General features: G+C 40.1%; 1 protein-coding gene across 3 annotated transcripts; it reads right to left on the minus strand.

The window, feature by feature from the left end:
- Positions 1–10,737: 10,737 nt before the first annotated feature.
- On the minus strand, positions 10,738–16,927 carry LOC104616059 (myosin regulatory light chain 2, smooth muscle minor isoform). 3 transcript variants are annotated; one of them, XM_010284605.1, is made up of 4 exons: positions 16,885–16,927; positions 12,748–12,945; positions 12,418–12,579; positions 10,738–11,239 (listed from the first exon to the last, which is right to left on the minus strand). In XM_010284605.1, the coding sequence occupies exons 2-4, from the start codon at positions 12,929–12,931 to the stop codon at positions 11,067–11,069; spliced, it is 519 nt and encodes a 172-aa protein (XP_010282907.1). In that variant the 5' UTR covers positions 12,932–12,945; positions 16,885–16,927; the 3' UTR covers positions 10,738–11,066. The 3 variants fall into 3 exon arrangements, with proteins under 3 accessions (XP_010282907.1, XP_010282906.1, XP_010282908.1); XM_010284604.1 differs by lacking the exon at positions 16,885–16,927 and adding an exon at positions 14,623–14,686; XM_010284606.1 differs by lacking the exons at positions 12,418–12,579; positions 16,885–16,927 and having other exon boundaries at positions 10,746–11,239; positions 12,748–12,931.
- Positions 16,928–17,038: the final 111 nt, after the last annotated feature.

Below are 17,038 nucleotides of genomic sequence, written 5' to 3' on the forward strand. Positions count from 1 at the left end.
TGCTGCTCCGAGAGCGGTCTCTGAAGCCGGGGGTGTAGGGCGATGGAGAGCCCAGAAAGCTGCTGAGGAAGGATCAATCCGAGCCGCCTTAAAAACGCGTGTCTGAGATCGGGGCGGGGGGCGGCACACGGGGCAGCTCCGGGCTGGGGACCGGTTTGAGAGGCGGAAACATAGTTCTGGAAGGTCAGCCAGTGCTTTCCGTGTGCTTAATTTTTATCTGTCACGTTGAAGAAGGAGCTTCGGTCCGTGTTCCTGAAGCCTTAGTCGGCCACCGCGGAGTCAACAGGTTCATGGTGTCATGGCAGTGAGGTAAATGAAGCCTGATCATTTGGTAACATGCTGCCTGAATTAGGTGTGAGGTGTTACCCTTACATTCAGTCTTCCTCACGTTTTGCTTACGGGATTAGAAAAATTCTAGTTTGCATCTTTAAGTCTTCTGAGTACTCCCGCGTCAACAAGACTTAACGCCTCTCGCAGCCATGGATTATAAAACCCCTTGGAGGATTTATTTTTGCTTATGTTTTCTTCATGAAAACAGCACAAAGGATAACACCAATATTGGTTTTTTTCTTTCTTCGTTTACTGATACAGGATCTCAAAGACAGTGAGGTACAAGCTCTTTAGTGCTCCCCTGACGATGGGGTCTGAAATGACTTCAGAAGCAGTTCATTTTAAGCTGTGCCTACTTCTGCGTTTTTGAAATTTTTCCGAATGGAATGTTTATTCACATTTTGCATATTGAAGTCCCATATAAATCACTTGGGCTTCAAGAAGCTGTTGTTTAGTACAGAAAAAGACTCTGAAATATTGTCAGATGGGAAAGCTGCATTGTCAGTTCATCATTCTTTTAACTCCTTTCATACCTGTTACCGGTTTTGTTGGTACACAGTTGGTATCTTGGTAAACAGTAGCTCCTAAGGAGGAAAGGGAAAAAGTAGATGAACAGGCTTGTGCTCTTTAAAATTATATTGTAAATTATAAATTTATATATATAAATTGTATTTACAAACATAAATGGATTACAATTAGGCACTGTGTGTAGTGAAGTTAATATATAACCTAGAAGTTGCAGTCCCAAATTTGAAGACATTTTAATTGCTGAAAGGCCCAGCTTTCCTTCCCTGCCCTCTCCTCAAACAGGAAGAGTTATTTCATGAGGTCTGAGAATTTGGCCTAATTAGCTTATCACAGTACTTCCCTGATTAATTTTAATATCGCTCTTCTAAAATTTGCCTCAAAATGCAATGGGGGAAAAGATACTAAACTTCACTGAATTGAGAGCACGTTCATGGAAAAAGTTTTAGTGAAAAATCTTCTGAACTTACTAGACACAGCACATCGTTTCAGGATAATTATATGCAAAGTGTGAGTGGGCAGAAAAGCCATAGAAACAGCAAGATAGTAACAGAGTTTAAAATACCCTGTGATAATCTTGAACAACTGAATTGTGTGTTGAAATTTAATTATGAAAATAGTTATTTGATATCTTAATTTAAAATCCTTTAATCAGTTACTTTAAATTGAACCACTGCTGCAAACATGCTGCTCTATCTTGTATTGTTTTTCATGCTATTAAAAAGGTGTTATAGGAAACCTGTCACTGTGTATGTTGTTCCCAGTGTTTGACTTTCAAAGATGTGAGAACAGATGCAGTAATACTACTTGCCCAGTATAAGATCAGTTCTTACTGACAAAATTGTCTGTCTGTCTCTCTCAAAGCTTTTGTCTCCAATTTGTCACACCATGATGGAATAAGAAGCAGTTGTTAAATGCAGACCACTTTCTGTGTGATCTAAATCTATATAATGCTTTTACAAACGGTTCAATTTTACTTGATTCCAGCATTCATGATGCCACTAAAGAAATTGAAAGGGGAAAAAAGGGATTTGTTTTGCCTCTTATAATATTTGGAGACTATTTTTTTACTCAGTGACATAAATCACAAAAAAAAACCCTCTCTTTTCCCCCCCCTTTCCTTTTGTGTTAGCTTGTGCTTCAGCTGTTAATTAAGAAGATGTGTTGTGATGATCATTCAGGTGAACCGACTTTGTTTCTGCTGTTTAAACCTCCCTCTGGAGAGGATGCTGCTTGAGGGTGGTACCTGTGAGCTGCCCGCAGCCTTGAATAGTGCGCAGTTCACTCCGACTTCATCCCCAGCTGATGCTGGAGATGAGCGTGGCTGTAATCCCATTTCCTGGTGCCTCACAGACAGTTGCTGAGAGCACAATGAATGTTTCTTGAGTATGCAAGCTCCTCTGGGCACTGATGGTGCTCCCTGACTGCAGGGAGAGCTGTGCTTGCAGATCGCTAGCTGATGGGACAGCGGGCCTGGTCTTGAAGGCGGCCTGCAGGCTCTTCTAGAACAGTCCGGGCAGATCCTGGGGAGAGCGTGTTCTGGGAAGCCCGAGTGTGAAATGGGTAGCTCTGCTGCTAAGTGGTTCATCCAAACTTTTGCCACCACACAGTGCCAAGTATGTGCGGACTGAAGCATTTCCATGAGTGCTCTGCAGAGAACGTGTGCCCTCCCTGCCGTCCTGTGTGCAGGCCGGGCACTGCGAGAGCATTTGGGGCCGGGGAGTTCTCAGGGTGCATGTTGAAAGGGTGCTCGTGTGGTACTGCACCAAGAAATAGTACCACCTGGTTTGTTTTGTGGGCTGGTGAAAAATGCTTGCACTATACCACATCCAAGAATGTATGCCAAAAATGTGTTTATTTCTCAGTACTGCATAGTTTTCTGCATGAACCATACAGAATAGGAATTAATTTATCCATTCTGAAAACACGATAAAAAAAAAATACTGAGCTCTAAACTCCTTCAGTTTTCTTCTACTAGTTTTTCCTTCATTACCCCACCTTCTTTCTTACTATGTCAGTCTTGTTTAAGCAAAATGTAAAGATTTTCCTATCATTTCCATCTAAAATACTCTAATACTTTGGTGCTGTTGAAAGGTTTTCCTGGGTTTATTTTCTTTGGATCATCTAAAAAGCCTTCAAAATTACCTGTTTCATGCTTAAGTTCTCAGGCTGTTGCAGACAGCAAGCAATTTACAGTAAACCTTTTCCCTCCTTTCATTTAATTCTCTCCATTCCCTCACCTCTGCTGAGTTATGATGACAGTGTGAATATTTGTGATTAACTTGAGTGCTTAATGAAGCAGAATGAGTCTGTGTCATACAATGTTTCTTTATGAATTTCATTAATGTTAAAGGAACAGCTGCACTGGCTCGCCAGTAAAAGTTTGCTTAGTCCAGTGTGCCCTAGCTGTAAAGAGATGCGTGCTCTGGATGTGGGAACCAGGGAGCAAAGTCTCGGCCATCCTTCAGTGACCTGCCATTCCCATGGACACTGTCTGCTCCAACAAAGGCGACTGCACTTAACGGGTGGGTGCCAGGGTGCTGGTCTACTTGTTTGCGGTCATGGTGTACCGCTTGCTCGCTGCAAGGCCAGAAAAAATACCAGGGTAGTCCCCAGTGCCTGCATTTGGCCGTACGCAACAAGTGAGGAGCAGAGCAAGCCTGTCAGGATTGCTCAAGCTGGAGTTTTGCTCAACACTTGGATCTTGCTGCCTCCTAAGAAGCTGAGAACCACGAAGCTGGGGTTAAATGAGATTGTCCAAGCCTCACCCTGATTCTTCAGCAAGTCAGAATTGGCCCATGAAGTGGGGAAGGCAAAGCCCAGCAGCTGTGTCCTCTTCCTGCTTCTTGTATTTCTAGATGGAGCTCCCCTACTAGGTCCCTGGAGGGTTTTATTGGTTTGGTTTTGTTTTTCTTTTTCCTGAAACTTGGAATCATCAGGGTTTTTTAAAAATCTCTTTCTCTATACTACTACTACTTTTTTGGAGGAGAGAGTGCACTGGGTGCTTTTAGCCTATTAAGGGGAGAGCAGCAGCAATGGCCATATGCAGGTACTGAGGGAAGAATAAGAATCAGGGAAGCCTGTGATATCCTTCCAGAGTCCTCTCCCAACCTCTACTATGTTTAACTCATGGAGTAAGCCACCCTGAGCCAGATGAGGTAACCCATGATGAACTTCGTTCATGAGCTTGCCTAATACGTAGTCCTTGAATTGATGTAAACTTAGCATCCACAAAATCCTCTGCAGGTCTTTTTGGATTCCTTTGCAAGGTTGCTATTTGTTACGTGGAGAACTTCACCTTACTATTTTTGAGCCTACTTATTCCTATTTCTGTTGAATGCTTTAGACTTTGTATTGGAAGAAATGCTAAGGCTCAATTGTGTGACGACCTCTTTTGTGTTCTGCTTCTAGAGAGCTCTAGTGTGTTCCATCAGCTGTGGCAAAGAGTCTCGCTTAGGTAATTTTTCTTGTGCTATGAAGCTATTCCATATCCTTGGCCATCATAGAAGTAATACTAAGGATATCTATAGGAAACAGCAAAAGATTATAAAAAAGGAGACTAGATGAAAAAGCATGTCTCTGATTTTCACATTGAATCAAGAATTAAAAATGTGTGAAAGTTGGATGGATTTGCCAGTTAAGAGACTTTTCTAAGTGTATTGTCACTGTTAACAAAAGTAGCAAATGCTGCTTGCAGAGATGAAGTATTGGTAGTGCAATCAAATACTTCCAAATTTTGTTTTAAGTAATTTCTAGGTCAAAACAGTCATTTAACAAAAGCATTTTGCCTGTCAGTTGCTTCACCTAGTATTTTGGCCCATCCCTCTGCCTTTCCATCCCTTCTTCCCTGATTCCAGGTGGCATTTGTTGTCTCTGTCAAGCTATCCCAAGTGCAGTGCTGTATCAGTCAGAGTGACAGTCATTCTTTTTGTGGTGCTGGGAGTGTCCCAGAGTTGTTCTGGAATTTCTCCAAAAATAGCTCCAGTATTGTGATCCAAAGGGAAAACACTTGAGAAGTGGTGAGCAAAGAAGGGGTTCTGAATGCATGTCTTCACTTGAGTCTCTTGGAGGGCCTCAGAGCAAGCCTTCCTACCAGCTGCGGGGTACTCCCTGTTGTCATTCAAAGACTTAATGAATAAAAATGGGAAGTCACTGCTTTCCCAGGTGGTCCCTGCCACAATGTAGATGCTGAAGCACGAAAAATAAAGGCTCTCAGAGGATGTACTGGAGCGTATAGAAGAAAGATATATTTTTTTTCTCCATATTGAAAATAAGAAATGGCTCTGGTTTGACTTTCTGGTAACTTCCAGTGTGCATAGCTGAGGAAAAGGTGAGAACATAAGTTCTCTAGAGCACCATATGACATTGGTATGCCAGGGCCAAGGACAAAGCAGAGAAATGTAATGGAACATAAATAAAATAAAGTCAGTCTCTGAAGTGTTGTAAAACAGGAGAAAACAAAAACCTCCAATACAATTACTTTAAATCTGCAGCTCGATCTCTGTATGAATGGGTACTGAAACATGTTTGTCAGAGTATCGAGAAGACTGGACTCGGCAGACAAGGTGCTCTTTGCATTCTCAAGTCCAAAGTCCTTTATATGTAAGAACACAAATTTTAAAAAAAAGGAAGGAAATAGCTGAAAAGTACATTTTGGGCTGTTATTTCTCCTAGGTTTTTGTCCCTTGCTACCTGTTCTCTGTGATAAGTCACTGTACTGCCACTTGTGCTGTGTGTCGATCACTTGTTTTTTATCCCAGCTGGTAAGTTGCAATAACGTTAGCCAAATCTTTGTGGGTTTTTCTCCCCTTTTTGCACCAGTTTTAAACAGAAATAATTCCAGACACCATGATTGCACAATGTTTATAAGTGAAATGCAAAAATATATGTTGATAAGGTATTCTTAGTAAGAAGAGAGTGAGGCCTCCAGTCTTTCAAACACTTGTAATTAATTCTGCTAGACCTAAGGACATACATATGTGCCCTTTCCTCACAAGTTAAATTAACGTTCATATCTATCTGACAATATGTATGTATAAATAAGGAAGAAAATTAAATGTGCCCAATGCTTGGCTGAAGGCCTAAAATAGTATTTTCAAACATACCCAGAAATCAAGAAGGAGCACATTTAGGCAGGTGTTTGGCATAAAAAGTAAGCTGTTATCTGTTTTCTTATTAGGTAATGCCCATGCAAGTTTGGTTGGCTGGTGGCACAATTTCAAAAGCAACATGCTGCTTGAGGGATGGTGATATGCTGCCAGTATAAAACCTATTGTGTTAAGAGATGGTTAGCTCACAATTAAGGAAGAAGAATTTGACAGATAAAAAAAAACTCCACTATCTGCTAGATGCAATGCAAATTGTCTGAAGCTAGCTCTATTTTAGCAAATACTAAGACAGGGCTCGCTGGCCTCGTTTTATACCCACTCACTGGAATATGCTAGGCAGAGACTGGAAATTATTGTGGAATTCTGTCTTCTGACTCCCAAGGAGCTATGCCCACAACACACATATGGAAAAAACTGAAATAAAACATAGTTCAGTGTTTAGTGAGGTTGTACTCATTGATACCCAAAAATAGTCAAAGTGAGGAAATTACAAATTAAGGATCAAACCAACCTTGCAAAATTGAGCAGTGGCAGCTTACAAGAACGCCAAAATGAATGCTGCTGTCATGCACCATCTGCTTCTTCAGGCACACGTATTAAAGTTAGTCTTGACCTGCCTTATCCTGTAATATTTGTAACTGACTTCCAAGCTTTATCAAAATGGAAGGCTGGTTTACTAAGGGACAGAAGAGTGCACGCAGCAAGCAGTTGGCATTTCGCAGGAGGCAGTTTGATTTTCTGCTCCCCTGCTCATGACGTGCTTCCGAGAAACATGTAAACATCTTCCCTTGGATTTATGACATTCATACAAAGTGCATGACCCCTTCAGCCCTGCGATGCAATGTCTATTGTGTATGATCTCTAGGGAATGTCACACTGAAAAGATTCCTTGGCAGTATTTATTTCTGTATTGTTGGAACTTGCAATACAAGTTACTTTTTTAAAGGTCTAGCGCAGGGATTCCTGAAAGACGTGCTACCACAAGCAGCCTGTGTGCTTTGCTCACAGCAACCAAGTTTGCTCCTACATGAAATGAGTGACCCCAGAGAGTGATGTGTGTACAGGCCCATGGACTACAGAGGAAAATGGAAGGATCAGCTTTTTTTTTTTCTTTAAGATTAAAAGTTTCCTATCCAATATATCAGAAGTTTAGGAAAACAGCGACCTCAATGGAGTTGCTGCACAACAAAAATGAGCTGTGTGGAATTTGGTTTTTTCCCAGTATTGTTTTTCAACATTTCATGATAACTCATTTTTCAGCTGCATTTTGAGAGGCATTTACTGATTTTTCTTTGCCTCTATATTCTTCTTGGCTTCTGTAATACTGTTTCTGAGTTACTGTCATCCTAAATAATTTTTCCAAAGGAGGAGGCTATCTAAAAATGACAGTAGAATTTGAAAAATTAAGTAAGAAAACCAAAATAGGAGCATGGGTACATGGGCAATACCAATGGCAGATTAACTGCTGCTATCTAAAATCATCCTGACTGATTGTTACTCACCTGTTATTTGGACTTACATTGTCTGAACGCCTTCACCATGGTAAAAGAGCCATTCGTTGCCATTTGAAGTTCCCCAGGAAGATACCAAAGATGAGGTTAGTAACATTCCTGACAAGAAAAGGCCACGGCCACCAGAAACATGTGATGACAAGATTTCAGGTATTTTCCAGCTTTCGGAACAAATGCGCTGGGCAGGACACAAAGGCATACTGTTACTGATGTCCTGCGCCAGGATGGGGCCCCTGTGTTGCATTTTGTTTCTCAACATATGACAGCGATCCTAGAAACGAGCCACCTAAAGATAGTTCTTAGGTCAGTGGTGAAATGGATCCTTACCTCAGAGTGTACAGACATTACCTCTGTGACATCGGTTAATTGCTGAGCTAGTATTTTAAGCTGACTTCATGTTGTGAAATGCTTCAGTCATCTGATCACTGTGTGATAAAAGATTGTTTTATTTGCTTAGATGTGGCATGAAGAGCAGAAACAAGTGTATCCTGAGTGATTAAAATGCTGCATATTACCAGTATCTCCAGCAACAGTTGGAGGAAGGGAAGACAAAAAAAAAAAAAGCACAACATATACTGGCAGCACTTCACACAAACGTAGTCCTCTTGGAGGTTTCTCACGCAGCTGCAATAGCTCTTTGGCTTCAGTTTGACCTTTGCAGATGTAGCCTGAGAAGAGGGTAAATGGGTCACGTAAAATAAATTGCTGCTTTTCAATAGTTCTTCACAGGGCAGTATATATGACTGTAGATGTAAGACTATTAAATGTGTGCATCAGCCTATGAAAATAGTTTTTCACCATAAGCTTAGTGTGGCATGGAGCTTAGAGACCATTATATATGAACCCCCAGGGAGAAAAGATTAGGCTCCAAAATTTTGACCACAAAATGCTAAGTCATCAGCATCTTAAGCTGCTTTAGTGACCAAAGTTATTTTTATTTTTGGCAGTGGATTATTGATGACACATCCCCCCTACAGCCCTCGGCATGCAACCTCAGCTGTCTGGGCATTGCTCGCTGCCTAGCTACAAAATGCATCTGATGCTCTAATATGGCCTCTTGGCTGGGGCTGTAAGTCTCACCGCCTTCAAGCGGTTAAGGGGTTTATGCCCGCTTGCAGGTGAACTGTTCTCCTACATTACAATACAGGTACTAGGGAAACCTGAACTTGGAAGCTCATCATTAGTTGTACTTAAAGATCCTTGGAAATGTTCTCAATGTGTCTCCCTGAGTATATGTCTTCACATGAATACAGTTCCTTGTCCCCACTCCCTAACTGGAGAAAGCAGCCAAGAGCATAGCACCCACACAGTGCAGCAAGGAACAAAGCAGCTATGTCCCGCATTCCAGCTGGCTGTTCAAAAATTGAGAGCAGCAGCGCAGAAGATTTTGAAGCAGACAATTTCTTCTCAAGGAGAATACCAGATTCTTTTACATAACTCACAATTAAAAAAAAAAAAATCACTACTTCGAAACTTACTTCCAGCAAGAAAAATCCAGCTGGCTTGTCTGCCATCCCAGCACCTAAAATTTACTGAGAAGACAGGATCAGGAAAAGAATGGTTTGGGGACCCAGCGTTCATAACAGAAGAAAAAACTGCTCCTCCAAATCTTATACCATTTAGAAATTCAAAGGGAAAAAATAATCAAGACAGTCTAACTTCTATACTGAGCACAGGCTGCTTGCATGTATGCACACAATGTTGCATTGCACCGATGGGACAAGATCAGTCCAAAGAGGCAGCATAACTTTCTTCGTCTTAATGTTACATAGCAACATCTTTGCACCGTTGTCTGCCACACAGGCACTGTAGGTGAAAGCTTCCATACTTACTTGTAAACTACCTTCTAAAAATAGCAGCTGTTGCTAGAACCTTGCAGGCATCCTATGGAGAAATACCTCAGCAACCATCCTGAAGAGGACTGAGATAGTTTAAAATCAAACCTTTGCGAAAAGGAGCAGGTGTGGCAGTCTGAAGGAATATAGCAGAGAACATAGTCTGGGTAGGAGAAAAAGAAAAATTGAGGCCAAGTTCCAGCTAGCAGATTAAACTCAAAATTGGAAAAAATTATGGCTGAAAGCTTATTTTTAAATTAAGACCAGAAGTGCAAGAAACGACCCAGGAGTTAAAAAAATATATCAAAGTACACCTACCGAGTACACTTTGTCAAATGAACTCATTTACAAAGCTAAAGCCAAAACCTCTTCAAGAACTGATATACTGGCAACACAAATAAGATTAAGTCACCAAGCCTTCATGCTACAAGATGGGAAACAGGACAAACTCTCCTTACAGTATATGCTGTCCCAGCCTTTACACACCCTTTAGCTGAAGTAAAATTCCTATTCCTTGGGGTATTTTAAGTCACATGAAGTAGGTCAGGGCACAGTTTCTGGATAAGAGGTCATCACTTAATTGATAAATATGCAGGCATAAATTCCCCTTATGCTTTTCAGCTTGCAGTAGCCAAGAGAACGAGACACATGGATGGCCAGGATCATGCTAAGAACTAAGAGAACCACTTTCTTTTCTTGGTACTTGAGACATCAGCGTGGCTGCTTTTGAATGAATCAATCTTGCTTGCTTAAAAGCCATCTTACCGGTATATGCTCTTTTAAAAAGAGAGAGGGACTTTAGCATGTATAGCGTTTTACCAAGTTAATTCTCAGCACACTTCGCTCCCTTTCTCACATGCAAATGAAAAGCTGCAGAACAATAAAGGTTGATGTAGGTTTTCTGGCCATGTGTTGCTGTTAATTAGTGCAGCACAGACACCTAGCTCAGAGTCCAATTCCTTTGCACAAGCTTCCTTCAGCAGAAGGGAAAAAAACGCCTAATTCCCACTTACTGCCAGCATAAAAACTTAGCAAACAAAACCAGAAACTTTTACATGAAAATATTGCTAAAAAATTGTCAATATTAAAAGGAAATAAAAGCTGGGCATGGTATCTGCTTAAGAATCCTAAATGTTCTCTGCTGGCCATTAGGCAATTGTAACAACCTTCCCTAACCATTTCTTTGGCTGCCTACATACACCAGTCAGATGCCACTTCAAAAACCCGATAAGATAAGAGATTTGTACAGCTGCATTTTTAAAGATACCAGCACATCCTGCTAGGAGGAGTTCAGACCTGTGTGACACTGCACAAAACATTATGAAAATGAGTTTTCCAGCTAGATTTGCAACTGCAAGTAAAATACAATTAAACACATCTGCATTTGTAAATGCATAATAGAAATGTCATTCTTCACAAAATTTGAGGTATTTTATCTATATAGCAATCTTTATTTCAAAATGGCAGTTATTACAAAAATGTAAAAATCCAGCTAAACCAGAAACATTGAGATTATTTTCCTGGACTATCAAATCCACGGATCTTTGTCCCCATATCCTTTTCCTCACAATATCTTCCCCACTTCCAGTCTGATTACACAGGTGCAAATGTGCCTAAATGACCTGGAATAGATAAATACATTGAGAAAGGCAAAAGCTGTAAAGCTAGATGCATGCAACAAGTTCTATCTGGAAGAAACCCTCAATAATAAACATAAATGTAAAGTAGAGATAATCTGCAGGTATCCAGGGATTTGCTCAGTCATCCTTGTCTTTTGCCCCGTGTTTCAGGATGCGTGTGAATTCAATGTAGTTGAAATTCCCCTTTTTGTCGATGGGTGCCTCTCTGTACAGCTCATCTACCTCTTCATCTGTGAACCTGTCTCCCATTGTCGTCAGCAGCTCTCGCAGGTAGTCTTCCTGGATGAACCCTGGAACACAATGGAAGAGGACGTAAGGGAAAGGAGTTCTTAAATTTATCTGCTAATCTACGGATGGTAATTTCTTTCTTTGAATTCTTTGTTTCAGTTAGAGACCCCTACAGTCTTTGTTGCCAAAACAAAGCCATTAAAGCCTAGCACTATTAATTGCCAAATAATTACAAACACTCAATCAAGTCAAGCCTCTAATTAATTTGCATGGTGTCACTACTTCAAGTAAAGGCCGTTTTATGATTTGCCTGAGTTGTTTCAGAGAACATACAAATTTGTCAGTATACGTACTAGACCTTTCCCCCAACGGCAGGGCTATACTCCCAGCAGTACTGAGAGCCTTGTAACAGCTGCACATTTTATGCAACAGGGACCAGTTTGTCTTGAACATTCCTAATGAAAACTACTAAAAAAAAAAATGATGGAACTTGACTACCAATGTTCAGCAAGTACATGAAACACGGGGAAGTTTGAAATATTGCGGAGATTTTTAGTTTGGAACAGGCTGCGCAGGGAAGCAGTGGAATCACCATCACTGGAAGTATTCAAAAAAACGTGTAGACATGGCACCTTGGAACATGGGTTAGTGGGCATGGTGGTGTTGAGTTGATGGTTGGACTTGATCTTAAAGGTCTTTTCCAACCTTAATGATTCTGTGATCTTAAATCAATGACAAAACTCAGATTTACTAAACTGGTTGCAAATACATTTTTGGCATTGTTTATTAAACAAGCAGCCTTCTATAACTTGTATTTTTTTTTTTTTTCTGTCAGCACTCTTGTGAGTCACACAAGGTTTTCCTTATACTCTTTCTCCTCCTTAAAGCACAGAGGAAAGGTGGATACAAGTTGCTGACGGAAAACAAGTTCTTCATAACAGCACAACAGACAAGGACTCCCCTTACAAAAGTTTCCCCAAAGCTCAACTTTAAGGTAGGAAAAATTTAAGACCCTGGCTCCCAATCAACACCTTTTTTGCTTTCTCCTGTATTGAACAACAGAACTAAAGTGCCAGAAGTTAGGGATTTTAAGTTTTATAGTGATTGAAAAGGTCATTTCAGCTGATGAGGATACAGGCATGACTTAGTTTGCAGAAATCAGAATTTTCAGAGTTAAGAAAGTATTAATTGTTACAAAAGTAAGTAGAAGTAATATATATTTATTATTTCACCCACGTACCTGTTGCTTCTTCATCAAAGCAAGCAAAAGCATTCCTGATTACATCTTCCGGATCAGTGCCGTTTAACTTCTCACCAAACATTGTGAGGAACATCGTGAAGTTTATGGGGCCTGGAGCCTCATTCATCATGGCATCTAGGTATTCATCCGTTGGATTCTTGCCTACAAATAGAGGGATTCATATTTGGTTTAGCTTTCAACTAAAAGAAAATAAAATCTGAATAGCACAATACCAACTGGGACACCTCTCATAAGCTGTCCCAAACTCAATTATTTTAATTATAACAGCACAAATTTGTCTGGCAAACATAAACAGAAAAGGGACATTACCAAGGGAGGCGAGCATATCGTGCAAGTCTTCTTTGTCGATGAAGCCATCCCTGTTCTGGTCGATCATGTTGAAGGCCTCCTTGAATTCCTGAATCTGTGACTGATCAAACATTGCAAATACATTGGAAGTGGCACGCTGAGGGCGCTTCTTGGTGGTCTTCGTCTTTGCCCTTTTGCTAGACATGGTGGCTGTTGGTTCTAGGGAGACACAAATGTATCCAAGATTGTACCTTATTAAATCAAGATTACAAGTCCTTGGGGGAAAGATGAATAAAGGAACAAATTCCATGTTATAAGCAAATACCCCAAAGTACACACTTATTTTAATATCCCCTGTTCCATTTTCTTTCATTCAGACTCAGTTGCTATTAAGCATAATGTTTTTCAGGATTCAGGGACTGGCACTGTAGGCCAATAGCAGGCTACATTAAAAAATAAATCAAATCAGAGGTCTTGAAGATCACACAGTGCTTTTATTGCTGATTCAATACTCTATCTGCATCTTCCACAAATTAAGATTACTACATACTTAGCAGTTTAGGAGGCACCATTGACCTAGCATGTAGAAGGATATGGGCTGCTAACCTAGCATAATATGTAGTGGTTAAATAAATCAAGTAGTATGTTAAACTAACATTTGAGAGGGGAAAAGGAAAAAAGTATTTTAGGCTCTGAACAGCATTGTTTCATTTTAACAGCACTGCTGTTAAAATAGCAGTAGGTCTCAGGACACAGAATGACCGTGCTATCTAGAACCTAATGCTTTTGTGAAGATCGTTGAATGGCCCTGGGGCTGGGAGAGAGATCTGCCAAAGAACTCCTACTAGGGTTCTTTCATCAAAGTCAACTAGAGGATTGTATGTGTTACAAAAAGGACACTGACACGGTTCAACAGCACTACATTGCTGTTCTCTTACACAGTGGAACTATTACACCATCCATACGCAAATGCAAGCATACTCTTTTTAAAATGAATTAATGACATAATAGTTCTAAAAGTCTAAAAAATCTAAACATAGTTCTAAAAGTTCTAAAAATCTAGAAGATTGTTTCCTTTAAATTATCAACCTTTTAAATCATTTATATATTCTCAAAGAATCTTTATATAGTTTCATGTATCACAAATATACTAATTTCATTGTTTCCCCTTGAGCTGTCAAATGAAGAACATGGTAGTTTACATGTTGTAACACTAATATAATCTGAGTAAAGTGAGGCTTTCAAGTTAACTGCTTCTAGTTATCTGGGAAGATACATTTAGTGTTCAGCTATGGTTGACGGCACAAACATGAAAAGCTGAGTCATTCACTGAAATGGAAACACAAAGACCTGGACACTGCTATTGGATCAAAGTAAGGCAGACCCTGTTTAATGTTGTTTCTAAAGGTCTTCTACACCTCTATGCTTTAGTTTTATCTAATGCAAGCAATCCATGCTACTGTAATCCTTTATTAAGCCCAAACCAAATGTTAAGTAAACAAGGTTTCTTCCATCCTTGATTTTGAAACTTACAGGAGGCACCTGGGACAAGCATGTCCTGAAAGAGGACAATTTAAGCTTTGCCTGTAGTCACAAGAATGCCAACATTTTGAAATTTACACTAAGTATTAATTTTATAATATTAAAAAAAATTATCTGGTCAGAAATGCAACTCTAATCAGTCACAGCACAGTTCTAACGGTTTCTCAGATAGTTTGCTCAAAGTTACTATATTTTCTGTTAGACTCCTGAAAAGCAAGACTGAAGTCAGTAACTTGGATTGATCCTTAAAAAAAAGGAGTAAAATTAAGGAAAGTAACTCCCTTACATGGTCAACCAATGCAATATTCAGGCAAAAAGCAGTTTTTTTTTTTAATTAAAGGAAAGACATTTTACCTTGCTTTGTATCAGATACATGACATGCTGTACCAAGCATCTGGATCATAAAAGGATATTCCATGGTTACGTCCTTCTCAGTTGTCTACAAAAAGCGTTACTGATCTCCCCTGCTAATTCCACGCTTTTAAATCCTACGTGCATATACAACGTTCTTCTGACGTACAAGACAAACCATTATATGTCCTGAACTAAAAATAGCCTATGAAACGCAACTGCGCATCATTCAACAACACTTAAGTTCTCCCCATTGCATTCACTAACCACAAGCTATTCGAGATGTTTGGCCTCCAGCAACACTTCAACAAATAGATATGAAGTCCTGACATCTAGATATTTATGAAGACAGCTGACAATAAAGGTAGTTTGCTTTCAAGCTGCAGTCAAGGGCTGTGCATTACTTCAGTCTTTTTCTTACCTTGGTAAAAACCCTCATATAAGTTAAACGCTGAATTATTGATTAAAAGTCCCACGACCCAAAATAGAGTAAATAAAATCCATTAACAACTGTTCTCTGAAATAATTCATAGTTTTCAGGATACGGCCTATTCAAAGTAAACTAAAAAGTTTTCTTTGCATGTGGTGCAAGGCAGTGCTCCCAGCAAGCCACTACCTGGAATTCTCTCAGGTACAATTCAACCCTAAATCAAGAGAAGGTAACAAAAGCAGCCTACTGCCAAGTGTAGCTACTCATGGTGGGAAGAGAGCCTCTTCGTTTTCAATTCTGTTCAGAAGACTGCCATATCAGAATATCATACTAGAGAAGATGAGAACTTTGCTAATGCTTGCGGTACTATTTTCTAAGTTTCTCTCAGCCAGGCTTGGGCAGCAGCCATCCAGAACACAGAAGGCACGACTCTCTCACTTCAAGCAACCTGTCAGCCTGCATAGAGAAACGTTCGGTCTCACAAGACTGTAGTGCCTTTCAGCACAAGTTTAGTGTAGCTGTGCCTGAAACGCGGCTCTGGGACACTATGAGAAAGAGGGCGATATAAATTGGATGTGTTCAGAAAAATAAGGGCATCAATCCAGTTAGCCGAAGAGATCAATTTAAGATAAAAAAGTTCCAAGTGTTTACATGTAGTGCTATTTCTCTGTGCACAACAGTGAACGATGTAAACAAGCAAGAACTAACCTCATTTGAGTCAAGCAAATGGGCCCACTAATTTTAGAGAAAAATAGGACTTAATCTGATAAATCTACCAGGTCATTTATTTAAAAAAAAAAATCATGCTTTTATAATTGAAATAGGGTGAGTATAGGCTGAACACAGAAGAATTTCAGTAGATAAAAAGTGGAAATACTTCACATTAGATAGTGCAAGTCATGACAGGCAGGTTTAGCCTCTGTTTAATACTATGATGCACTGAATGGTCTGAGCCTTGTTTTGGAAACTGTTCAGGAAACTTCTAAGATCTTGCCTGTGAGACTTACCATAAGATATTTCAAAAAAACATAACCTTTATTTAGGAAGATTTTCACATATTAAAAAAAAAAGTGGCACCCACCGGACTAGATAAGTAGTAACAGCACTGTGCTGCCCTGTGCTGCTTCTACACTCATGTGCTTAGTCGAGCAATAGCAATGGATATCAAACTACAGCAGCACAGAAAGTCACCTTATGCTCCTTACCTGTGCAAAAAAGAGAAACCTGAGCAATTAAAGAGCTTGAGCCAGACAATAAGATATGAAACTTTACAACCCACTAACAGTGGTGCAAGCTGGATCTGTTTAGAGGCAGGGACCAAACGTTACGTTTCAGAGAACAGCCTCCTGTTTCAACAGCGGTTTTACCATGACTGTGAATGTCTAGCACTCAAAATTTAAGAACAAAAAAACCCACAACACAAAAAACACTCCCAAAAAAGTCTCTACATAACATTTATTACTGAGTATTTTAACACTGCCAATTACTTGGGAACTTTATTAAACTAAGACACAATGGTCACCTTCTCTTAAATCATCAAATTCAAAAGTCAACCTCAGAGCTAATTCTCAAGTTCTGTCCATGTAATCAATTAGGGCATCCGGTACCACCGCTCATCCGTCACAGGCTGGGTGGTTGCAGGGAGAGATGATAAGACCAAGGCACTCCAGCAGATCTGTGGCAAAGCTCAGTAACGAGCAGATTACATTTCGGAAAAAAACAAAAAAAAACCCCCACAACCTCACCCTGTGTGATCTCGTCTAGTCTTGAAAGCCATCTTAATACACTCCTCATTAATAAGTTTTCCAAAACCATTGCACAGGGGTCAAACCTGCCTCAAAATCTAGTTTCTGTGAATCAACAAAGCCTCTGTCCGCAAGTTAAAGAGCAGAAGCCACCATGAACTGTCCCCAATAGCTTTGCTGAGGCCGTAATTACCTCGAAGCGTAAGCAGGCAAGGACAGACTCACCGCCTCTCCTGCTATCTCG

Source organism: Phaethon lepturus, unplaced genomic scaffold (assembly GCF_000687285.1).
Source record: "Phaethon lepturus isolate BGI_N335 unplaced genomic scaffold, ASM68728v1 scaffold24253, whole genome shotgun sequence".
NCBI classification, from domain to species: domain Eukaryota; kingdom Metazoa; phylum Chordata; class Aves; order Phaethontiformes; family Phaethontidae; genus Phaethon; species Phaethon lepturus.

Coding starts and splice junctions, on each gene's coding strand:
- LOC104616059 (XM_010284604.1), bottom strand. CDS start 14,686: ATGGAATATCCTTTTATGATCCAGATGCTTGGTACAGCATGTCATGTA. Junction 12,946..14,622: donor TGTATCTGATACAAAGCAAG/GTAAAATGTCTT, acceptor GTGTCTCCCTAG/AACCAACAGCCACCATGTCT. Junction 12,580..12,747: donor CGATATGCTCGCCTCCCTTG/GTAATGTCCCTT, acceptor CTCTATTTGTAG/GCAAGAATCCAACGGATGAA.